General features: G+C 43.5%; 1 protein-coding gene across 21 annotated transcripts in view; it reads right to left on the bottom strand.

Moving 5' to 3' along the window:
• The window catches only part of TACC1 (transforming acidic coiled-coil containing protein 1), a 120,195-nt gene that overhangs the window by 48,645 nt on the left and 45,367 nt on the right, over positions 1 to 26,183 (bottom strand). For 6 of the 21 annotated variants that reach the window (XM_072776502.1, XM_072776504.1, XM_072776510.1 and 3 more), the window contains exons 2-3: positions 9,628 to 9,814; positions 8,561 to 8,676 (exon numbers count right to left, since the gene is read on the bottom strand). The exons of 3 other annotated variants lie outside the window; for them this stretch is intronic. In XM_072776502.1, coding sequence (XP_072632603.1) covers positions 8,561 to 8,676; positions 9,628 to 9,788 — 277 coding nt within the window. In that variant the 5' untranslated portion in view covers positions 9,789 to 9,814. Of the gene's footprint in view, positions 1 to 8,560; positions 8,677 to 9,627; positions 10,185 to 26,183 lie in introns of those variants that run through there. 12 more of the 21 variants (XM_072776515.1, XM_072776516.1, XM_072776517.1 and 9 more) reach the window with 4 other exon arrangements.

The following is a 26,183-nucleotide window of genomic DNA, read 5'->3' as shown; positions in this document are numbered from 1 at the left end:
AAGAAGCAACCACCCACACAGGAGCTGGGGGCTGATGCAGGATAAAGGAAAAGAGAAAGGAGCCTCCAGACAGAGCAACAGCAGCTGATTTGCCAGTCACATCACATGCCTCCACAACAGGACAGAGGCCTTGGCTGAAGACCATGTTATTTCTCCCATCTCTTCTGCTCCAGCACTCTAAGAAAAGGGGCAAAAGGAAGAGGTGGATAAAGCAGCAAAGAGGCCCCAGAGGAAGAGAGTAATAAAGAAGTCTGAAGTCTTTGAAATTACACTGTTTAGCAGAAGTTTGGCTTTTTTTAAAGTAGGAAACAGGGGTGCCTGGGTGGCTTAGTTGTTTAGGCGTCTGCCTTCGGCTTGGGTCATGATTCTAGGGTCCTGGGATGGAGCCCCACATAGGGCTCCCTGCTCAGTGGGGAGCCTGCTCCTCCCCCCCACTTAAGCTTTCTCTCTCTCAGATAAATAAATAAAATCTTCGGGCAGCCTGGGTGGCTCAGCGGTTTAGTGCTGCCTTCAGCCCAGGGCGTGATCCTGGAGTCCCGGGATCGAGTCCCACCTTGGCTCCCTGCATGGAGCCTGCTTCTCCCTCTACCTGTGTCTCTGCCTCTCTCTCTCTGTGTCTCTCATGAATAAATAAATAAAATCTTAAAAAAAAAAAAAAAAAAGTAGGAAAGAGTCTTAAGCTAGTCAGCCTCCAAGATGGTCCCCAATGAGGGCGCCATTTATCAAGTGAGATGAATCCCATCTCCTGGCAATCATGCTGTTGGACAGACCTGTGTAAACAAAAAGATATTGTGGAAATAACTGTGACTTCTGAGGCCAAGTCATAAGAGATACTACAATTCCCGTCTTGCTCTTGGATCACTCACTCTGTGGCAAGTCAGCTGCCATGCTGGAAGAACACTCAAGCAACCTCATAGACAGCAAGGTCCACCCACATGGTAAAGAGCTGAGGCCTCCCACCAACAGCCAGCACTTGCCAGGCAGCAGTGAGCTACCTAAGTTCTTCCAAACCCGATCAAGCTCTCAGATGATGACAGTCCCAGCCAATACCGTGACCGTATTCTCACAAATAACCCTAAGCCAAATCACCGAGCTAATAAGCTGCTACTCAAATTCCAGACCTATGAAAACTATGTGAAATAATATTCTAAGCTGTTAATAAATTTTGGAGTAATTTGTTATGCAGCAATAGGTAACTAATAGGCCTTTTAGAAACTCCTCTTTGTGGGGCAGCCCGGGTGGCTCTGCGGTTTAGCACCGCCTCCGGCCCAGGGCTTGATCCTGGAGACCCGGGATCAAGTCCCATGTCGGGCTCCCTGCATGGAGCCTGCTTCTCTCTCTGCCTGTGTCTCTGCCTCTCTCTCCCTCTCTGTGTCTCTCGTGAATAAATAAAAAAATCTTTAAAAAAAAAAAAAAAAAGAAAGAAACTCCTCTTTGGGAGCACCTGGGTGGCTCAGTCAATTAAGTATCTGCCTTCAGCTCTAGTCATGATCCCAGGGTCCTGGGATCAAGCCCTGCATTCATAGGCAGCCTGGGTGGCTCAGTGGTTTAGTGTCACCTTCAGCCCCAGGAGTGATCCTGGAGACCTGGGATTGAGTCCCATGTCGGGCTCCCTGCATGGAGCCTGCTTCTCCCTCTGCCTATGTTTCTGCCTCTCTCTGTGTCTCTCATGAATAAATAAAATCTTAAAAAAAAAAAAAATTAAAAGCTTTAAAAAAAAAAAAAAGCCCTGCATTCAGAATCCCTGCTCACCAGGGAGCCTGCTTCTCCCTCTCCCTCTGCTTGCACTCCTAGTGCTTGCATTCTCTCTCTCTTCCTGCTAAATAAATAAAAGCTTCTTTAAAAAAATAAAAAGAAAGAAAACAAAAAAACCTCCTCTCTCTATCCCAAAATAGATGCAGAGTCCCAGGAGGCTGCATACATCTCCATGCAGATGCCTTTTCTCATCCACATGTGACTCACAGGTGGAGAGAGAAAGCAATAGCTACTACTGAATATGTCCCCACCCTCTTAATTTCTCACTGATGAGCTGAAGCTAAGCATTAAAGATGCAAAATGTTTTCAATAGAGCAGCTTACCCTGTAACGCTTTCTTTCCTGCTTCAAGCTCTATATCTAAATTTTGCTGCAAATTCAAAATTTGATATTCAAAATTCCTGAAGTACATTTTATACTTCACATATATACGTGCCAAGTTAATAAATGTGAATACATGTCCCCTATGGAACTTATAAAAAAAATTACTATCACTTAACAGGATACATTAAAGGATGCTCTCCCTGAGCAAACAACCCTGTCTTGGCAACATTTTAAGAACCTTTATTTCCTCTGATAAGTTTTCTCTTCAATCAGTGAAGACAGAGAATCACGGATTCCCTGGGGAGAGAAGCTGTATAATATGTTCTATGAAGCTATGGATGTGTGACCTTAAAAGCTGAATTTAAGGGGCACCTCGGTGGCTCAGTGGTTGACTGTCTGCCTTTGGCTCAGGTCATGATCCCCGGGGTCCTTGGAAAGAGTCCTGCTTCTCCCTCTGTGTGTCTCTGCCTCTCTCACTGTGTCTCTCATGAATAAATAAATAAAATATATTTTTTAAAAAACCCTGAATTTAAGACCCTAGTCTAGTATTAACAGTAAAGACAATGGCCTGGATTTTCCAATCCTTGGAATGGAGATCACATGCATCCTATCTCATAGCATCACTGTTCTAAAAATCAAGCAAGATGCTGAAAAGAAACAAAAAAAGCTTACTTGTTTCCAATACATTCAGTAAACTCAGCTGAAAGAAAAAGCCAGTGTTCTGCTAGGTGGGAGTCGTATAGTGGGAAAGGTGGAGATCAGTAATTTGTTCTATCTCCAGCAATGACATAGGAAAAAGGGTACCTGGACTGGCTAGGAAAATATCTGTATCTGCCAAACAGAACTGCCAGATTACATTTTTTTCATTTGAAATATCCATTTGGCCATTAGTGACCTAACCCCTGGAGATGTGACCATGTTTGAGGAAACTTCATAAAATTAGGTTTACATACAAGCAAAGGTGACAGTGAGATCCTGAACTTACAAACAGCAATCCCTTTCTAGGCCCAATGCAACAGTTTTTAGGCAGTTAAGTGACCCTCATTTATCACATCCCCACGGAGACTGCTGTTTTGTTTTGGGGAGATAAACCAGGATCTTCCCATTCCTGACCTGAGGTTAGAGAGTGTGACTAAAAGGTTTATGCTGCCAGCCAGGACTTCCTATGAAGAGTGTTACAACCCACTTGAAAAAGACACTATGAGTACTCTTTAACCTAAATGTTTAAATGTCTTTAGACCACATCCATTTTTTTAAATGGAGTATTATATGGCAGCAACATCATTTTGGAAGGGTTGCCCCCAACCAGACAGACACACACCGGATGCCTCCAACCACCACAGACTGTCAAAGTAAGTTACCTTGCTTTGATGCTCAGGTAAGCCCCAGACTGGGGAGTACAAGTCTGAAATGAGTTTCATCCTTACAACATTTCTCACAAATTTACTATTCATTTGGAAAGAAAAATACTGCTTTATAGTTATAAATAAATCTAGTAAAATGTATACTCAACAGGCAGACTTTTCCCCTGCCCCTAAGTTTTTTATTCAAATATTACAGTTCTGCACTTTCTGAGGTGTCTGCTGGAAAAACTATACTTTCTCCCTAAGACATTTTCTTTGGGTGGAACACCATACAGAAACTCTCTACATGGCTCATTTACACTTGTATAAATAAAGCAACAAAAAAACATGGCTCTGATCCCATTTACTAACTAGTAGGAATCTCCCAAGTTGAGAGCTAAAAACATTACATGGAAAAAAAAAAATGTACCATGCTGCTGAGGTTTTCAAGCCTTAAACATCTTACAATATAAAATAATATAAAAATTTAAATTGAACTATGAAGGAGCCAATTACATTTTAAAAAATCAAATAAAAATAAAAGAGATAGGGGATGGCTTAGGATGTTATTGAAGGAGCCATGGGAGTTGAACTATTGGACTAACATTAAGAGTCCTTATTAGTATTATTTCTAGGAAATTCTAATAAAGCAATCCCTATGGTAGGGGCAGGAAGAGAATGTTAAACTAAATCCTTAGGAGAACCATATTCACGGATTCGACTGGAACACTTCAATAAACACGTAATGAAAAATGTCTACATATTATTTTCTTATACATATAACTCAAAGCCTTAGAACCAAAAACCTAAGGCTTACATTTTAACAAGACTTATATTCCATGTCTCATATATGTAGTCTGAAACACCCAATAAATAAACTATTTCAACCACACAACATATACCAACAACATACCACATCAATTGTCAAATAAATTCGGGAACACCCAATTAAAACCATTAAATTAAATTAAAACCATTAAATTAAAATAATTAAATACACTAAACACTTAATGGGCAAAAGTTTAGTGTCTATATATACTTGTACTTATATTAAATGATTCCCAAACTCTCTTCATTCTTCCCTAATTTCCTTTTTTCATAACTCCTTGGATCTTTTAGTCAACTGAAAATCAGGTATACTGACAGATCAATGACATTTGTGTTTTACACGGGAGACAAATAGCCAGCCCAAACAAGTCTTTCCCCAAAGCCTTACATAACCACACAGGCCTGTACTAAGGCACCTGGTCCCATGCTTCATTGTGAATTAATCATGGATAGCCTTGCCACCTTCTTTAAAGTTATCCCAAACTACTTAAGTTTTATATTTTTATCACAATTGTCGAAAGTGTGGATCTAAGTCAGCAAACTTTTCTGTGAAGAGCCAAGCAGTAAATATTTTAGGCTTTTGCTGTCCATTTAGTCTCTGTTCCAAGTACTCAACCTTGAGGGGCGCGTGGCTGGCTTTGTAAAGCATATATATGACTCTGAATCTTAGGGTCGTGAGTTCAAGCCCCACAGTGGGTATGGAGCCTATTTAAAAACAAACAAAAAACCTTGCTACTTTAGTGTGAAAGCAGCCATATTAGAACAACACCTGAGTGAACCTGTGGCTGCATTCCCACAAAACTTTATTTATGGGCCCTAAAGTTTGAATCTCCTATAATTTTCACACTGCACAATTTTTTTCAACCATTTAAAAATGTAAAACTAATTCTTAGCTCCCAGGCAGATTAATAATTGGCCACAGCAGGCAGCAGGCCATATTTGGGTCTATGAGCCAGTCTTGCTGATTCCAGAGCTAGACTACCAAAACTGTGTCAACAAACAACTCTGCATTCCCCCTAGGCCTTCAGCAGTAAATATCTATGGATTGATTTTATTTATCTTCCCTTCTATTCTGGAGGTCTATAGTTTGTCTTTGAAATGCTGAGGCATCTAATTAACACATCAAACAGGGTAGATTTAACTAGTCATTCCAAGGGCAGTTGATAGTTTCAGCAGAAATTGATATTTTCTTTCTCAAAGAAAGGTAACAAACTATAAATGAAGCTGTGTGTGGGTGTGTGTGGTGGGGAGGCTTCTAGTAGCAGAGGACTGCAGCTTTTATAGTCCAAAACAATGGACAAAAACCACAGTCCACCACAAAAAAGGGGATGCACTTGAGATTGAACCCTTTTTAAAAGTCCTCTCTTAGGTGAAGAAGTCTCCTCACTGATATATCCTTCAGCAAAGAACAACAACAGTAACACCAGCAGCTTAGACATTCTTTGTTGGGGAAGGCAGACAGATAGCAAACACAGAATTGCCAGCCCTAATATTACAGCTACTACTGTGGTCTTTTCAATGAACCTCTTTGGTTCAAGTTTTATTTTAGCAGTTAGTCTGAAACCAGCTCCCATCTATGGCTTTAAAAAATCCCCACAACCTCATCTACCATTTAATTCCTAGGACAGCATACAACCCTATCTCAAAAAGCATTATTAGAGTTCAGATATTGTAAGTCCCCTCAAAAAACTCCCAATAAAAAGAAAATTAACTTTGTATAGACGTAGATGTTTCCCTGCATTCAAAGAATTAGATGGAGGTTGGGGTGGGGGCTGTGGCTATGGTATGTGGTATACAGCCCACACATTGGAGGGCCATCATATACCAGGAAGCCAGGATCTTTTACATACGTTAACTCCAACCCCCGACTAACAACTCAAATATCATTCCTCCGGAAAATATAGTCTTATATAATCTCTACCTGCTGCTCCATCACGTCCTGAAATCACAGAAACATGAAAGACTAACTGTATCAGGAGTTAAATCATCAACAATTTCAGGAGAAAGAAGTTGATTCAAGCCCAGAAATTAAGACTTTAACATGAAATGAGTCTCTAGGAATTTTTGTTCACTGATATCATTCTTAGTCAGACCTGGGCTTTGGGAGTATTTTTGTATTTCCTTGTATATGTATAATAAGGTCATCAACAAGACTCTGAACTAACTTTACAGGTTAGGCAGAAAGAATTCTCAAAGGCAGAATACTACCAGGCTGATATGCAATCATCCTATTATTTAAACACCGTAAACGAAAAGATTTCTTAATATGGAGTAGTAATTTTCCAGATTGTACACTCTCCCTCAACCCCTACCAAATACATGGCCTTCAATCATGATCTACTTCGCAGAGCTTCCCTGGTCCATGACTCTAAAGACAAAAAACTTTTAGAAAGAATAAAAAAAAAAACAGTGTGAACTAGAAGTTACCAAAACATTTAAAAAAGAATCGGTGGCACAAGGAAGAAACAAACATTTGGGTCTCTATGGTTCTGGGGGACTGTCTCTATGCAATTAGCAAAGAATCTGACAAGATGAATCAGACTACCAGCTGACAGAATGGCGAGGAAGGGGCCCTCCCAAGCTGAGAGCAATTCAAAGTAACTTTCAAATAACTACTTAACATGTCTGGTGAGCATTATTTAAATGGGATGGGAAAGCTTCAAAATAGGTCTTTCCAGCTTTCAAATCTCCTTTCTGAACTGCCAGTCTTAAGAGAGGAAAAAGAAAGCCACAAATAACAAGTGCATCTTCCATGCTGTAAAGCTCTTAAAAAAAAAAAAAAGAAAAAAGAAAAAGTTGAATTCCTAACTCCCCATACCTATGAGTGTGACCTATTTGGAAATAGTACCTTTGCAGATGTAATCAAATTAAGATGAGGTCATACCAAATTAAGAGGGTCCCTGTATTCACTGACTGGGGTCCTTAAAAGAATGTCATGTGAAGGCACAGAGGCACATGGGAGAAGCCTGCCATGTAATGAAGGAGACAGAGATTAAAGTTACACTGCCACAAGCCAAGGAACACCAAGAATTACACTAGCAACCACCAGAAGCTACAGGAGACAAGAAAGGATTCTTTCCTAGAACGTGTGGAGAGAACATGGCTCTGTGGACACCTTCATTTTGGACCTCTAGCCTCCAAATCTGTGAGAATACATTTCTGTCATTTTAAGCCATTACAAAATGTTCCAGACTTCCCTTTATCTGGTTACCTTCAGCTACTGTTCCCTCCCTAGTCACTCCACTCTAGCCACACTTGGCCTCTTCAGACTGGCCCTCAAAACCCTCCCACCATGGGGCCTCACCCCACCCCAGGCTGGTCCTGCTTCAGACCTTTGCAGATAACATTCCCTCTGCTGAAAGGGTTCTCTCCCCAAGAATCTGCAAGTCTGAGCCCTCAATCTTCCCTCAGGGCTCTGCTCAAGTTCCTTTATTGGCAAGGCTCCGCCTAATTACTCTTCAGCATCTCTTATCCCTACTCCATACACCCTATTCCTCCTTCCACTGCTGTATTTAGGACAAGCTGACATATATATCTTGTTTAACCTTTAAAAGATCCATCTTCCTCTATCTATAATGTTAGCTCAGTGAGAGCAACACTTTTTCACTGCTGAATCACAGCACACTCTACTGAGTGGATAAACAGATTCTATCAGGACAGGTGAAATTTTACTCAAAATTGGCTGTGTGACAAAAAAGGTTTCTGCTAATTAAATGGAACATCAGAAGCTTTTGTAGATGAAGGACAGGCTCAAGGTTGAGCTCTGAGGGGGCTAGGAGACAATCTCTGTGCCAGATTTTCTTAGGTAGACAGAGAGGTTCCCCACCATTCCTATGTAGCTTAGGGGAGAGGTAAACAATTTTAAAACAACTTCTTAAGATACCTTCTTATCTACAAAGATCAACTCTTAACTAGAATTTTTGTCTCCAGCCACACACACACCCCTGGAGAAAGTGACTGAACCTGAGAAATATCTAAAGCCAAATCTAAACATACCTCCATCTCCGCATTACTATACACACTTTTGTTTTTTAGGGGCTGAGGGGAAGGGCCCAGCAGAAATGTTCGATAATGATAATCTCATCCTGCAACTGTACAAACTACTTAGGAAGAAAGCCTCTGACCACCACATTCCTAAAAAACAAACCAACAAAAACATTTCAAAATAAGCCAGGAACTTTAAAACAGCTCTTTCTTCGTAATTACTCAATCCAAAGCTTTTAAGTGGCCCTAAATTAACCTTCTTCCTTCTCTCTTTACATTTTCAAAACTTTAAAACAAGAGAGGCAGAAAATGAAAGCCTTTCTTTACCTTGGGTTTTGGCCTCTGGTCCTGCCAACCCTAGTGATGAATCACGGGATTCCTTGAGAGGCGATCTGATTGGTGTTTCGGCTTCAGGGGTCTCAAAATTACCTTCAGAATCCGAGCTGCCAAGGGGGAAAAATGAGGAATTACCACTTTCAACGGTATTTCCGACACCCTTTACAGTTTATATATCGACAAGGGCTAATGTCCAGCATTTTTGCCTAACTTTACAACCCGCTAGTCCCTGCTGAGGCAGGGACTGGCCTGTGGGAGCTCACCGTGGGGTTTTCTCCAAGGGCCGTTCCCCGCCTTCAGCCTGTCTCCCTGATATTCCTCAGTTCCGGGGCTTTTCTCCATCACCATTTATTTTTGAGGTCATCCTTTCTTCCGACATCCCTCCCAAAGCGCTTTTCAACAGACTCTTATTCTCACCAGAACCCTTCTTCATAGATTTAAAAATTAAGATTGCCTCCTCCCCCTTAAAATTAAGTCAGCTCTCGCCATGATGCCTTTTTCTTGGGCAGGCCTCTACCTGTCCGGAACTCACTCGTTCCGAAGCTGAGAATACTGTCACCTGCCTTCCTCAATCACTGGGTGACAGCTCAGCAAAGACCACCATTTCTCACCAGCTGCTAGGGGCCTGTCATCACGCGACCTTCTTCACCAAGGCTGCATTTTCGGGGCACAGGGGGACACCAGGAGGGCCTGGGCGCGACTTCTTCCCCACAGGGAAGGCCCCAACTTGTACCAGATGGGATCCCTGACACTCGGTGTGTGTAGGGGCGGGGGCTGGGGTCTCGAAGCTTAGAGAAAGTGACAAGCAGACCGGGATGCGGAGAGACTGCGGAGTCTGGGTTAGGTTCCGAAAGCTGGTACCGAACTGGGGGAAAGGGGACACCGGACCGAGCACCCTGAACTTCCGAATGCACAGCGGGGAACCGGTTACGGGTAGGGGCGCAGCACTGCGATGGCAATGGTTACGCGGGCGAGCGACCACACACACGCACACAGAATGAGCCGCAGATGGATGGATGGCAGCACGTCTGCATCTCGGCGGGGATGCGTGTACTTGCCTGAAACTCAAGGATTTGGTCTCGGCTTGCGAGTCCTCGTCCTCGGGGTCGCCCTCCGGCCCTCCGGCCTCTTCCTCTCCGGCGCCCCCGCCGCGCACCGCGGACCAGGTCCATTTCGCCCACTGCACTGGGGACAGGATCTGCCAAGGGCTGAACGCCATGAGCGCGGCTCCTCGGGCTCCAGCTCCTAAGAGTAGGGGAAGGGGGAGAGCCTTTTTTCCCTTTCAAAATGGAGGGAACGGGTGACAGGCGCCCGTAAGCGTTTCCAGCGGAGGCGCGGATGTGGTTCAACGAGCGCCGTCGGGGGCCCGGGTGGAGCGCTTCCTCTCGGCCGCAGGCAGCGCCGCTTCCTCCTCGTCCTCCTTCCCGAGCGGCGCGGCCGCGGCCACCTCCGCGCCAGCGACTCCCGCCGGGGCGATGCCTCTCGTGGGGCCTCCTCAGGTCCCCGGGCCGCGGCGCCGGGCGGCTCCGGGTCTCGGGCTCCGGGTCTCGGGCTCCGGGTCTCGGGCTCCGGGGTCTCGGGCTCCCGCCTCCCGGCCGGCGGGCGCGCATCAGCTGCGGCGGGCGCCGCGCCCCAGGAGCCGCCCCCTCGGACCGTACTATCGGCGCGCGCGGGCGGGGGCGGCGGCGGCGGCGGGCCTTTGAAGTCGCCGGCGCGCCCGCCCGATCCCCCCGCCGCGGCACCGCTGTGGTCGCGCCCGGGCTGCGGGAAGGGGGCTGCCCCGCTGCGACTCGGAGCCGCCGAGCGCCGCTGCGCCCCCACCGCTCGGGCCGCGGCGGCTGCAGCAGCCGGGAAGATCCATTTTCTGGGTCCGCGCGCACTGGACGCGTCCTCCTTCCCTTCTTAATTCTTCTTCTTGCTACTGTGACCTAATGGCGTTGTGACATTGGGCCGCACAGAAAGGAAGCCCCTTATTAAAAAAAAAAAAAAAAAAAAATCAAAAACCAAAACCAAACTTGGAGGCCGCCGTTGCCTGGTGCGTCTCCCCCTCCCTGACTTTGACAGCGTGGAAGATTTCAGCTGTTCGCCTCCGGCCCTGTCACTCCCAGGATCTGGAAATTCCTCAGCAACGCTCTAGAAGCAGCCAAGCACGGGAATTGTAGATGCTTTGTCCCTCCCCAGACCGCGCTGGTGGACGCTCTGGGGCCAGGTCTCGGGTAAAGGGTGCTAAATTACCCTGTGAGGTTACAGCCTGCTCGGTTTCCCATTCTCCTTTTTAGAGGCTTTCTCTTCATAACTTCTATGTCTTTGATTTCTGACTTCGTTTGCTGGTTCAGAAGTATGCCAACAGGCCTGATGAAGGTAGCCTTCGAAATAAAAACCCTCTTTATGCTGGAAGGCAGAGGAAAATAGCAAAGCTCTCCTTGGATTTTCTTCATTTTCCATCTAGGGATTACTCCCCTCAGAGTTTCCAACGCACCAAGGAAGCCCGCTGCCACAAACTACAAACACCAGGCTTCACCATCTCCTAGCCTGGATAAGGCGTTTCTTCTACTATTGTAATTTCCCGAGTTTGCGGTGAATCTGCAAGGTGGCTGCAGGTTCTCGCAGAGAGAGCAGCTCCAGAATTTAGGAACAAAGTCATGCTGAAACTGCAGGAGACCATCTCCCCTGAAAGGGGTTGGCCCTGCTAAGAAGTCATGACTGTCTTACACATTCGATCACAAAAACAGAAGCAAAAATAACGCAAGATAAGGCATGGCAACTAGTCTTACCGTAGGAGAAGGGCAGAGGTTTGCCTGAAGTCTAGATAAAACGGTTGGGGTGTCAGGATGCCCTTCCCAGAGATAAACACAACTGTCATGACTGTTCTGAAGACTACAACAATGGGAAATAAGCAGGATTTTTTTTTTTTTTTTTAGGTCCACATGAAATACGTCACAATATTCTCCAGTTCTTGGGTTTTGTTTGTTTGTTTGTTTAGGTGTATGGCTGACTATTTAAACCTTCAAAATGTAAGGTCCCCCAGGTTCCTGGATTTGACACAAGTGTTCTGATGCCTGGAACTGCATATTACCCCATGTAAATCAGTAACCGGCATAACCCAGGTCCTGTTCATTCTTCCTCCTGAGTAGTTCTTACATCTTTTCATTCCTCTGCATCCCTACTGTGACTGACATATAGTTCCCACACTGTCCATTTTTCATAGGTCTACTGTATTTGTCTTCCAACTTGTTCTATCTCTGAGGGTTTTCCCACCGGAGGTTACCCACCTGACTGATAGGTGACTTATGCTCTAGTCTTGCTGTTTCTGTTCCTCTTTACTCCCAGCCCTTTGTATGCCTTGCCATAATCAGTATAGAATTGGTTCTGAACTTCCAGTTTGTCCCAGAGTCATCTGGAACACTTCTTTAAAAATACTCATCCAGATTACCAGCAGGACCAGATCTGTGTTTTTTACCAAATATCTTGGGGAATTATTTTCACAGGATAAATTTGGGAAACAATGACTAGCTTGGACTAATTGTTGCTTCAGGAACAATTTCCCTTTTGCCTGCAGAGTTTTGCACATTTTCCCCTCCCCCTTACTTCTACCTTGAGCTCCCAGACCTGGACTGCTCAAACTGCTTTCATCACCCAGCTCGAGTGTCTACTCTAGGAGAACAGGCTGATTTCTCCCTGCTTTTACCATCTCTATACCTCAAACTTTCATAGAAACCTTTACTGTGGCCCTTAGATGGTTTTGACAGGGGACACTATTAATAGTTATACCAGACAGCAAGCATAAACCAGGATGTTCCCAGGATGTCAGGTCACCCTACACTTAACGCACAATATATAATATGTTTGTTTATATATATATATATATATATATATATATATATATATATATATATATATATATATATACCACTTCTAGACCATAAGCTCCTAAATGGCAGGGACCACATCATATTTTTTATTTATTTTTGTTTCACCAGACATTAGGACAGGGCCACACACTTAGTAGGTATTGAGTAAATGAACAGAAAAGGAATATTCTAGTTTAGTAATAGACCTTATGAGTTTGGCTAGGATGACATAAGTTCTGAAAGCCTAACTCCTCCTGGGGAAATCAAGTTTCGGAACCAGCACAGAGTAGAACGTGGAGTAAGTAATAGCACCAGTAAGATAAAGCCTGACCTATACAGCAATTTCTTGAAACTAGAGAAGCAAATGCCCAGGTTTCTGAACATCGCTCCTCTGCAAGCTTCTGGATTTAATGTGAACAGCAATAAAGGAAGTAATTCAGTAGCTTGAATTTATTTTATTGTCTAGAAGTTCAAGTAATGAAGCTGATATATCAATTTTCCTGTAATTCTGGAAAGAATAGGCAAATTGGAAAACAGATATCCTAATTGAGGTAAACCACTTTGCTGCTACAGCCTCAGCATCACAGAGCAGAATGTCTGTAAATACATGACCATGTAACCACATGAAACTAATTTGTTTTGGAAATGGCCAAAAGCACAGAAAGGGCCCTATCTGTTCTTTTCCTTCCTCTGCTTCTTGCCCTTTTCAGAAGCTCTGGATCCATACGAAATGAAAATCTGAAATGTAACTAACTCCCACTCCACAATTGTGGTGTGGTCAGGCTAGGCACACTCCATCCCTGTAATGGATGCTCCAGAGGGATCTGCAAGATGGGTCTCTTCGGTTAAAAAAATAACAAAATAAAATAAAATGTATGGGTAAGCAAACTCAAACAGGCAAACAACTAATCATTTCATAGCATTGCTATTCTGGAAAAGCCCATATGGATGGGGCAAGAGTTGGAGGCAGATGTAGTTGGGGCCTAATTGGTATAAATCCTGTATATCTGATAAAGAGTTGATCTTGGCAGAACGTAAAGACTGCTAACTCTGGGAAACGAACTAGGGGTGGTAGAAGGGGAGGAGGGCGGGGGGTGGGAGTGAATGGGTGACGGGCACTGGGGGTTATTCTGTATGTTAGTAAATTGAACACCAATTAAAAAAAAAAAAAAAAAAAGAGTTGATCTTGGGATGCCTGGGTGGCTCAGCGGTTGAGCGTCTGCCTTTGGCTCAGGGCATGATCCTGGAGACCCGAGATCAAGTGCCACATCGGGCTCCCTGCATGGAGTCTGCTTCTCCCTCTGCCTGTGTCTCTCTCTCATGAATAAATAAACAAAATCTTTAAAAAAAAAAAAAAAGAGTTGATCTTAACTCAGGTTGAACTTGATATTGTAGTGGGGGAAGCAAACACAAGAGCCTCCCTAGGTAACTAACATAAAGGAGTGTTGAGGCCATAGTAGTAGCTGTGCCATCTGGAGAACCCTGCTAGCCTGTGGCTAAGGGGCAGTCCTACCCAGTTCCTGGTGTCCAGTGTTGCCATCTAACATTCTCCTGAGTGAAACTCAAATCATGGATTTTATAAGACATCTTCCAATCCATCTTTAATGTTCTTAACGAATTTAAATTGTCTTAAAACTTGTGGAGGCCAACATGATACCTGACAAAAATAAAGCCATCTGTGTGCTGGGTGGCCTGCGGAACCTAGATGGGCAGAGGGGAGTCATCAGGCTTTGAGCAAGTAACATTTCCATTTAGAAAGATCATTCTGGTAACAACCTGGGAGCTGGGAGGGAAGGAGTCAAGATTGGGAGATCTGTAGAATCACATTGCCTTGCCCCCAAACTACTTAGAGGAAGCGGATGCCCTCTCCCTGGGAGGGTGAAGAAGCAGAACTGAAAGTTGTGTCCTTAGCTTTCACTCCACTTGTTCAAGTATCAGAGTTGTAAGCAATCCAAGCATGATGGGAACACTTTAACAGGGGAAGGACAGGAAAATCTACTGCTAAGGAAACCAAGTTTCTGACAGCTAGTAAAATGAGAAAGCATCTGCTATGAGATGATGTTGAGGGGGTGGAGGAGGCCAGGGAGGAGGATAGGGCCAGCATGGCATGAGGGGATTGGCGCTGAAGTCGCCACAGGGGCTGAAAGGTCAGGCAGGCAGACAAAGCCGTTAATGTATTCCGTATTCTCTCACAATTTAGGAATCTGGTGAGCGAGAGATACATCTAACTCAACTATGATTGCATGCCAGATTGATGATGTAACCAAAGGAAAAAGCACTGGCCTGTGCAAAACTGAAACGGAGAACAGCAACTCGGTTGACATGCCTCAGTGGAACCTCCACAGAAAGTCTCCCCCTCCCCAGCCCTGCCTTTTGAGAGCCATTTGTTCACTGGATGAGGTTTCCAAGACATGATAGGAATTCCCTACATGTGGTTACTCCATCAACCTGATTCCTGAATGTTCTCTCCTCACTCACCAAGCGAAACATTCTCCTGAGGTCCCTAGGACATAATGATTTAACAGAACCTTGTATCAATCAAGTTTCATCTGATCCTTATAGTCATTCTCTCTGGTAGCGGGGCAGGTTTTCTTATTCTGTTTGCAGATGAGGTAGCTGAGGCAGAAAGGGCAATCACTTGCCTGAAGTCAGACAGCTAACTGGTGCCAGAGCTGAATCTAGGATGCTAGTCTCCTGTCAGGATCTTGGGCGCTCTATCAGATTGGAAGAAAGCAAACGTACTCGCAGCCGCTCGGTAGCTTGCCACTGGGTCAGCTAGACACTCCTGCTGTTGCAGTCCTGGCTCCAGGCTTACCTGCTTTTCTGACCGACTATAGTCTAACCAGGCAACAATATGCTGATGTCTGCACAAGAAAAGATGGCCAATAAGGGCATCTGACATATGCAAATGTGTTAACATGACAGTCTTAACCTTGCGACATCAGATGTTATTCTTACCTATAGGCCACCTGTAGAATCACAGTCTTCCCTCTACTACCCAAACACACCCAAATCCGAATTTGTGCTATGCATTTAGACTGAAAATTATATCATAAAGAGAATTTCCTTTCTAATTTTTTTTAATTTATTCATGAGAGACACACAGAGAGGCAGAGACAGAGGGAGAAGTAGGCTCCCTGCAGGGAGCCTGATGCGGGACTCAATCCCAGGACCCTAGGTTCTGGGGTTCATGACCCAAGCCAAAGGCAGACAGACATTCAACCACTGAGCCACCCAGGTGCCCCATCCTTTTTAATTTTTTTAAGAGAAAAGCCAGATTTATGTCCATAGTTAATACTCTTTCAGAGCTCCAGATTAAAAGGGATCTAGATTGCCTCTATTAAAGATGCTCCCCACCTAAGGCCTGCTCAGAGACCTTTGTCTAAGCTTTGTTCTGGTGAATAACTCTTGTCAGGTCCACCCTCTGATCTATTTCGTTCTGTATCACAAAAGTAAAGTTTGACTTTCCCAGAAATTATGCCATTCAACACAGATCACAATCAGACTTATAGCAGAGTTATACTATGTCAGCTTCACTGGGAAGTAGGGAAAAAAAAAACTAAATCTATTTTATGATGTTTGCACTGAACTAGTGTCATTTAAGAGCCAGTTCTGTGAGGCGCTCTCTCATCCCCATCAGACAACGTGACTATGTTTATTGACTTTATGAGAAAGTTCACTTTAGCTCTACCCTGGCATGGAAGAGTACTAGAGAAACAGTTGTTGAGTATGAAGGACAGAAACAGAAATAGGTCTGTTAATTCTAAGTCAGGAAAAAAAACCTCAATATTATCCCTAATTCTTCCCACCAACTACCACAAATCCAAAGTTGAAAATAAGCCAAGAATGAACATAAAAGATCTAGTTAAAGCAGTGAACGATCTTTAAATTTAGAAATATCTTCCATTCCAGGAGATATAAGTGGTTTTTCTGGCTAAACAGCATTATTGCAATTACAAAGCCTGTTAAACAGGTAGACCATCTTGTAAAATTATTGTTATTGACTTAGCGCATTTTGTGTTCTATTGAATTTATATTCCTTTTCAGTAGATTAGACATTAAGGAAAGTGGGCACTCTGAATCAGGCAGCTTTGCGTGTTTGGCCTCAGACAAGAAAACTATCTGAAACCCTTAAGTTTTTTATGACTGTAAGTTTCTAATAATGAACATTACTCCAAATTTGAGAGATCTAGATTACTTCACTTACCTTGGTTAGGCAGAGGATGGAGACTAAGGCTTGTGTTAAAGAGGATGAAGGAATTTAGGAAATTGAAATAGAATAGTATTCCTTCTCTTGCAGCCATTTTATTCCCTTTCCTTTACCCTACCTGGAAAATAAATCTCCCAAATAACACACCTGGAGCAATACAGCAACACTGATCGCATGACCCAGGTTTTCTGAGATCATTCTGATATCAAATATTATACCCACTCTCCTTGTAAATACATGTCCCACTTTCGATTTATGAAATATCGTCACTAAGAAGTTGGAAGATAACAGATGGAGATGACAATTGGAAAGGACAGCAGAGATGGCTGTGGTTAGAGGGGATGGTTGGCAGGGAGGAGGAGTTTGCACCCAGATGGAAAATAAAAAACCACAAAAAGCTTTCCAAAATAACTGGGACACCCACTCTACTAAATCCTCACTTGGGGATGAGGGGTGGATTTCATGACAGTAATTCTCTGTGACATAACCTTCCCGTGTTTCTAAGAGAAAAAGGTGGGAAAGTAAGTAGCAGACTCCATGACATGATATGAAGCCTTCTGGTACTTCCAGCCTTTATCTTCTTCTTTAAAAAAATAAAAAAAGGTTTTATTTATTTATTCATGAGATAGAGAGAGAGAGGCAGAGACACAGGCAGAGGGAGAAGCAGGCTCCATGCAGGGAGCCCAACGTGGGACTTGATCCCGGGTCTCCAGGATCAGGCCCTGAGCTAAAAGCGGCACTAAACCGCTGAGCCAACCCGGGCTGCCCCAGCCTTTATCTTCTTAAAGCAGAAGTTTAACTGCTCTATTTGAGTTCTGAAACCACATGTGTGTGAAAATTGAAGGAAAATAAGTCCTTTAACTTCTCTGCTATAGTACAAAGTGGGAAGAAGGGAAACCTGTCCTTTTTAAGTATGTTACAATATTTTTAAACTCCAAATGTTAACACGTTGCTCATTTTCTTCTCTAATAAATATAAGCTAACCAACTAGCTGAATAAATGGAAAGACATTACAATGTGTCAACTTGGTAAAACTAAATATTTAAAGATGGCAATACTACCCAATTAATAAGTCTAATATTAGCAATTTCAATAAAAATTCCTACGGCTTTTTTTCTTGGGATTTGTCAATATTTTCCAAAGTTTTATTTAGAAAAATTAACAAGTGAGCATATTTTATATTCTTTAAAAAAAGTCAAGAAGGAAATGAGGTCTATAAAATATTAAGACACATTTATGCCAAAATAGGCATATCCTTGTTCTGTGAAACAGAATGTAAAGCCAAGAAAGAGACTCTTATAAAATATAGGAATTTATTATATGTAAAGAAGATGTTATAATCCAGTGGGGAGGGGAAGGTTATTTAATACGTGGTTGGGGAATAAGGTGGTTGGCAATGGAGAAAAAGACCAAGTAAAACCCCTACCCCAGAGCATAACCAAGATAAATTCCAGATGGATTAGAATGCTAAGTAATAATAATCAAACCATGGGGAGAAAACAATCTAGAAGCAACAGAATCTGTCAAAGCTCTGTCAGAAGGATGACTGTCCAATCTTCCAAGTAATTAGTGAAATCACACATAAAATAAAGATTGCAGATTTGGCTTCATAAGAAGAGTAAAGCTTCTAAATGTTTGCCTTCAAATTAAAAGGCAAACAACAGGCAAATGACCAAAGCTATTATTGTTTTTACCTAAGGAACTCCTGAAAATATTAAGATCATCGAAACCCTGGCAGAGAGATGAGCAATTATCACTGCTAGCTATGTATCAGGCACTATACTAAGCACTCTTTTTTTTTTTTTAATTTTTATTTATTTATGATAGTCACACACAGAGAGAGAGAGAGAGAGGCAGAGACACAGGCAGAGGGAGAAGCAGGCTCCATGCACCGGGAGCCCGACGTGGGATTCGATCCCGGGTCTCCAGGATCGCGCCCTGGGCCAAAGGCAGGCGCTAAACCGCTGCGCCACCCAGGGATCCCTATACTAAGCACTCTTAACATGAATTATCTCCTCTAATCCCCATCCTCTAGCCCCTGGTATTGGAGGGTAGATTATTATGAGGAAGGTATTAGTATGGCCTAAAAAAAAAACAGGTCAAGTTGCATACATTTTCAACTTCTAGAGCAGGGGTTAGCAAGAGGAGTTTCAGAAGATTGTGACCTCTCTGCAATCATATGCAAAATGATGTGCATGTGTGTCTGTGTGTGTGCACATGCAGGTGTGTTTATTTGCACCCATCTCTCCCCACCTTGTCCCCATACCATCAAGTTCCACCCCAAAAACAATGCTTTAAGGCTGATTAAAGATTAATTTCTGAACCTGAAAATGGAGCCATTGGATTCCTCCAACAGTCACAGGGAAGTTCTAACCAAAGGAGCCCTTACACGGAGAACCCAGACCTGCGAGAGATTAATACAAGAAGCAGCAAGCTTGGATGACACGCAGAAGGGTGGAGCTGCAGGTACTAGTGGGCAGCCTGTGGGATAATCTAAGTGACACCCTCATTACAGGGAGGCATTTGCCTGGGGAGCCAAGGTGCCATTAAAAAAGAGATTTTCCCAGGGACTTCCTACCGATACACATGAACATCTGCAAGGACGTACAAAATTGAGCCAGGATAGCAAAGATGTACTTTATGTGGAAGGAGCAAAAGAATGAGGTTTACCATCTATCTCTTTTGGGGTACTTCCCTTTTAGAGTGGTGTCTTCCAAGAAACCATGTTGATGAGGTGCACTCTCCAGTAGACCCCTCTTCTGCACCATGTTCCTTTTCGTAATTTCAGTTACCTGCAATCAACCAGGGTCTGGAAGCAGATGATTCTCCTTACACATGGTCTAAAGGTCAACAGCAGCCTAACACTAGGTCCCCATGTGTATGTCATTAATCTCACTTCATCCCATCACATGTGCATTTTAACATCTCACATCATCACAAGAAGGGTGAGTGAAGTACAGTAAGACATTGTGAAAGAAAGACCACATTCACATGGTTTGTATTACAGCATGGTGTTATAATAGTTCTAGCTTATTGTTAATTAGTGTTGTTAATTTCTTACTGCACCTAACTGCTAAATTAAACCAAATCATAGGTATTTATAAGAAAAAACATAGTGTATATAGAGTTTGGTACTAGCTGTGGTTTATGCATCCACTGAGGGCTTGGGAATGTATCCCTAGTGGGTAAAGGAGGACAACTATACTAGCCATGCCGCATCTGGAACAAAGAGGGAACTGTGGTGGGGCTCAGTGGGGGACGGAGGCATGGGACAGGTTGCCAAGGCCCAGGCCTGTGCAGCAGGAAGCTTAAGAATCTGAGGAGCTCTCTTTAAGAGAACCCCAAAAGAATCTTGTGAATACAAGGTGAGGGCCCCTCTAGAGATTGTAGGGGGGGCCTGCCCAAGTGAGGCGTCCTTCATGGTAAATTCAACCCTGCCCAGAGGGCAAAAGAGATCCTTGTGGCTCAGGAGTGCCCAGCAAGGCTTCAACTTGTAAGTGAAAATATCGATATATTGAGGCACTGACCTCCTCTATCTTCCACAAGGCAATGAAAAATTTTAACTGTGGGCAGCTTGATGAAACTGTTGGAAGTTACCTCCTATACAAAGTGTGAAACATAACTCATGGTTCTAATGCTTCAGTACAGGTGTAAATACACACACACACACACACACATACATACACGTATACATTTTAATTAAGATAAAAAATAAAAACCACACACACATACATACACGTATACATTTTAATTAAGATAAATAAAAACCGTAACACTTCTCTAGTCTCGTGTGCCTTAGGGATAATCTAAGTGACACCCTCATTACAATTATCCTTCAGACTTCCACAACCACCAGACCACAGCCTACCTTCCCTGGATGGCCATTATTTCCTTATTTCTTCTGGTGAAAGAGCCCCCATTTCCCCTGGGCACATGGCCAGCAGGTAGAGGCCACATTTCCCTGCCTCTTATGCAGGAAGGTGTGGTCTCCTAAGTTCGTTCTGGCCTGTGGGATGTGATCCAGGTGGCAGACACAACTTTGGGGCAGCATGTCTTTAAAAAGACAGCTGCTTGTCCTTGCCTCCCTGTTGTGGGCTGGTGCTGAGCCAGCTTCTACAGAGTGGACGAGGATCACACTTGGGAAATCGAACAACAGACAGATGACGGAGCCAAGCCAGGCTGACCCGGAGCAGAGCAGCCTGCTGCCCTGGACCAGCATACCTGAGGGCTGTTATGTAAGAAAGAAATAAAAAGGGACGCCTGGATGGGTCAGTGGTTGAGGTCTGCGTTTGGCTCAGGGCATGTTCCACAATCCCGGGATCAAGTCCCACATCGGGCTTTCTACATGGAGCCTGCTTCTCCCTCTACCTATGTCTCGGACTCTCTCTGTGTGTCTCTCATGAATAAATGAATAAAATCTTAAAAAAAAAAAAAAAGAGGCAGCCTGGGTGGCTCAGCGGTTTAGTGCCGCCTTCAGTCCAGGGCCTGAGATCCTGGAGACCTGGGATAGAGTCCCACATTGGGCTCCCTGCATGGAGCCTGCTTCTCCTTCTGCCTGTGTCTCTGCCTGTCTCTCTTTCTCTCTCTCTCTACTCTCATGAATAAATAAATAAAATCTTAAAAAAAAAAAAAAGAAAGAAAGAAAAGTCCAACTTTGTGCCACTGTACCATTAAGTCTGTTGGTGAGAAGCAGCCTCACCTCCCCCTTCACAATACAACCTCTTTTGGGGCATTTTAGCATCTTAAACTCCCTTGGATGGCAATATTAAATGAGTGAGACTCAAGCCTGCCACGTGGATGAGGTGCTCTAACTAGCCCAGAAACAGGACTGAGCCCACCCTTCCCCCTACTGTAATAACCTCAGCTGTAATACTGCCCTTCTGAAAATTAGGCAGTATCATCTTTAGAGATGACAAATGCAGATGAAAAAACTGAAGGGAAGAGGGACACTCTGTTTCCTGCAAAGGCCAAGTTTTCCAGGCAAGAATGTTTGTGATATTATATGAAGGATATAATCTTCTTTGGGAGAATATTATCTTTAATTCTTCTTGAATATGTCTTGAAAATCATATGATTTTATACATCCAGAAATGCTATATAATAAAAATGAGTATCTTGCCAATTCAAAGGCTAAAATCATAAGTGACTCACATTCTATAAATAAATTAATCATTGTTGTTCTTTGGCTTTAACACCAACTGGTGTTAATAAGGATTTCTGGTACTCATAAAATATTTTTTTTAGAAACTGTTTTCATATAGACTCATAGTCAATTACTTTGTTGTATTATCTTACAGAAGTACCATAAGCAAGGTTATCCTTACTATTCTGAGTACCTCGCCATGTAAGATATGGTAATACTGTATGGATTTTCTACTTCCTTTTGCCAAAGCATTGATAATGCCTGAGTATAATGTATTCACTTTAAATTGTTTTTTGAACAAATGAGAAGTCAGTGACTCCAAACTAAGCATCCACCCTAGATCTCACTGAGCCACAGGAACTTTTAAATGGAAAGGACCTTAACCAGAGAGCACTGGGCTGAATATCCTTGTTTTCAAATGATCACATGAATCCTTGAGACATTAGGGATCGCTCAAGGTGCAGTCAGGCACCAAAGTTTGTATAACTAGGACTCACACCTTTCTGGCAGGAAATATAAATTCTAGGCTTTCTCCCCAACCCTAAAGGATATACATACTTGGTATGTGTAATGAAGACAAAACTCCCCCCACACCTCACATTCACCTCATTCATTCATTCATTCATTCATTCAAAGTAGGCTTCATGCCCAGGATGGAGCTCACCTCATTCTAAAAGGCAACCTGAACTGTTTTATACGGCAAATATTTTTTTATACAAATAACATTATGCTTTGTTTTAGAAGTATTTTAAATACGTCTAAGGGAAAAGAATATATATGTTCATTCTTTCATTCAATCATTCCACAGATTTTACAAATGACAAAACAAATCCAGTTCTTATCCACATGGAGTTTGCACATTAATGAGTTTAGAAAGCAAAGAAATAAATATGTAACTTATAAAGCATGAAGAGCTCTATATCAGAAAAGCACAGGGGCAGTGAGGAAGGCCAAGGGAGGGGGTGGTCAGTGGAGATAAACCAGGGAGGGGACAGGCTGAGTCCTGAGGGATGAATGTGGGAAGGTGACAGCGTCCTGGCAGAGGGAACAGGAGCCTCTGCTTTGGAGCAAGTATAGCTAAAGTGAAGCCCGTCAGGGGCAGAACTGTCCAGGTGGTTTTGGTGGCGTAGGAAAGGTACAGGTTGTCCAGAGGGCCTGCTGAATCGTGGTCTCTGAAAAGGTGAATTTTTGATGACACAGAAAAGAACAAAGACAAAAGGAAAACTCACTCATAGTTGTGCTTTTGATAAACAGCCACTGTTAAAATGTTGGTGAGCCGTATACCCTGTTTTTATCTTTTTCAAAGGACTTTTTACAACTGGCATCAAGTTATTTCTATTTCTCTAGTGATTATCTGTCTTTCCTGATTAGAAGTGGCTCCATGAACACAAAGTGCCTTGTCTACCTTGTTCTGTCTGCTGATAATATTTTGATGACTGGATAAATAGACAAAAACTTCCATCCTCTTAAAAATACACCAGCATGTACTCATGAGCATGGATAGATAGGCAGACAGGCAGACACTTTTTACACAAATGGGATTTATTTTTAAAGATTTTATTTATTTATTCATGAGAGAGACAGAGAGAGAGGCAGAGACACAGGCAGAGAGAGAAGCAGGCTCCCTGCAAGGAGCCCGATGCAGGATTTGATCCCAGGACTCCGGGATCACAACCTGAGCCAAAGGCTCAACCACTGAACCACCCAGGCACCCCCACAAATGGGATTTAAATATCATACTGCCTCTCTGCTAGACGTGAGGACTCTATTCCTACTTCTGTTTTCAGCAGAAGCTCTGCTCCCCAGGGGAGGAAATAGGGAGCAGGATGTGAAACCAATGCCCTTCCCAACCCCCTAGAGCCCAAGTGTTCTGCTCTCTCTCTCTTAGCTGCAGTAATAAGCCTTTCAGTGTCTCTAACATTTACACAATTTGTTCCCCATGGAGGGATACTTAGGGAGTTCACTATTCCTCATTATAAGAGAAACTGTGACAACCCCACACATGCATCTTTTCACATGTAGACAATGATTTCTTAAGAGCTAAAACTCTAGAAATGGTATTGTAGTGTCAAAACAAACACATTTAATAGTTGGAGACTAATAGCCAAACTGCCCTCCAGAAAGGTTTGTGCTAATTTACCTTTTTATTTATTTTTTTTTAATTTACCTTTTTAAATGACAGTGTATGAGATAACCTTTTCCCTAAGCCTTAATCAACACTGAGTTCAGTTCATCTCTAACTATGGCAAATAGGAGGAAAAGACTTGCCATTGTTGGTTTTACTTGAACATGTCTGATTGCTAAAGGAAGTCTGAACATACTTTAATGTAGTTACTGAAACACTGGGGGACTTCCTCCCTTCCCGTCCTCCCTTCCTTTCCTTCTTTCTTTGGTAAATGGAGGATTTATGTTCCTTGCCTTAAATCAGCAGTTCCGTGTGGTCCCCAGACCAGCAACACCAGCACTACCTGGAAATTAGCAGTGTAAATTCTTAAGACCCATCCTGAAACTACAGAATTAGAAACTCTGGGGCTGGGCCCAGCCTCTGGGTTTTTGATCAACAGCAAGTTCAGTATTTCCTCCATCAATATGGTATTTGTGGACCGAATTTCACTTACTCTTTCCTTTCATTCAAATTTTCTGAACTATCTCAACAAGCCCCAGGAGTCCAGGGCATCACCAGTGCCCACCTCCCCATGGTACCACATGACACCTGTAAGACAGATTCCCTCTCCTTATCTGCCTAGCCTCATTAACCCATTCTCCGAGCAGAAATCACATTTTCTTTGAGGAGCTGCCCTCTCCTGCTCTCAGGGCGTGTGGTTTGGGTATCTGGCTCCCAATGGGAGAGTGAGTAGGAGTCAGGCCTGACTGAACACTGCATTCCACAACCAGCCCCCCACACTCGGTTCTGCAAAGAGCAATGACCCAAGCCCATCCAACTCAGTTCTGTAAGACAACCTCTCTAAACTCTGTCACCACTACCTCTCCTATTTCCTGTATCAAACCTGGGCCCTCTGAGAGGATTTGAAAGAAAATCCAGCATCCTCAGGCAGGGAGACAGGCTAAAAGCTGGCCCCAGGAGCCACCTGCAGGAGAAATGGCCTTTACCATGGTAACTGCAGTGTATTCAGCAGGCATGCCAGGACACAGGCTGATATCAGCAGATAGCATGTGCACAAATGTGACTCTGCCAACATGTGGGATTAGCCAACATGATGGGCATTTTCATTAGTCACTGGCCTCTTGGTTCAATAATCCTTTTATTTAAGAAGCTCTGCAAGCCTCAAGTAATGACAGCTGGTAGACACATTTCCCAGGCTGGTGGGTGCCAGGAATGGATATACAGAGTTTGTGTGGTAACATTCTTCAGCCTCATTCCAGGGCTCTTGATACATCTGTTTGGTAAAAAGTAGCCTCAGATATTCCCAGAATTCATTTTCCCTCACCACCACCACCAAGGGCCAAATTTCAAAAAACTCCCCGACTCTCAGAGATAGTTATTAAAGGGTCCTCATGCTGGAGTCTGTCTTTTCTCCCTTTGGTTGTTGATGGTGTTTCCCCCTCAAATAAGATATTCAGAATGGTTTTATCTTCAGCACCTGCACTTTAATTAAATTCACTCATTCAAAAACATCTATTGAGTACTTCTCGGTATGGGCAAGGCAGGCCAAAGGAACTGCTTATTCTCTCTGAAATCCACATCCCAAACAGGCACATTACAGGCAGCACTGTGCAAGGAACTGATTTGTTTCACACCCTGAGCCTCTGCCTGGTGAAAGTAAAGGAAAGCTCAAGTATGGCCAAAAAAGGAAATAACATGATTCAGCTTCCATAGAGGGTTTCCAAACGCATGAAGGGAAAAAGTAGGGGGAGAGGAAGAAAAGAGGGAGGGAGGGAGGCCCGAGGGTGGTGATGTTACTGACTGCAAAGAAGGAATGTGAGTGAGCCCAAGTCCATGCTCCTCTCAACATTCTGCTCCTAGGAAACTATTTTTATGCTGATAAATAATGCAGCATAAAAAAAAACCTCTCTGCTTTGTACGAGCATAAGAAATCTGGGATTTGATACTGTCAGCTAGAGAATTCTAGCCACACAGACAGCCCTGGGTACAGCTCTTCAGCTCAGCAGGAGAAACCAGTCACCCGACATCTCCATGGCTGAGACTGTCATAGCTTTGTGACGAGAGATGTGTGGGGAAATCCTGGCTGGCAAAACAGGTGCATGTTCGTGTACACATCCCTCCACACACCCCACGCCCATGCGTGTGTGCACACACAGTCACACAGAGACCCCCACACACCCCCTCCACACACACCCCTCCACACAGTCCCATGCACATCACACACAGATATACACAACAGAATCACATGCACACCACACTCCCCCACACACACATACCTCACACAC

This window comes from Canis lupus, chromosome 15 (assembly GCF_048164855.1).
Source record: "Canis lupus baileyi chromosome 15, mCanLup2.hap1, whole genome shotgun sequence".
In the NCBI taxonomy this organism is placed as follows: Eukaryota; Metazoa; Chordata; class Mammalia; order Carnivora; family Canidae; genus Canis; species Canis lupus.
Note: the sequence above shows the minus strand (reverse complement) of the source record. Positions and strands in the feature narration are given on the sequence as shown.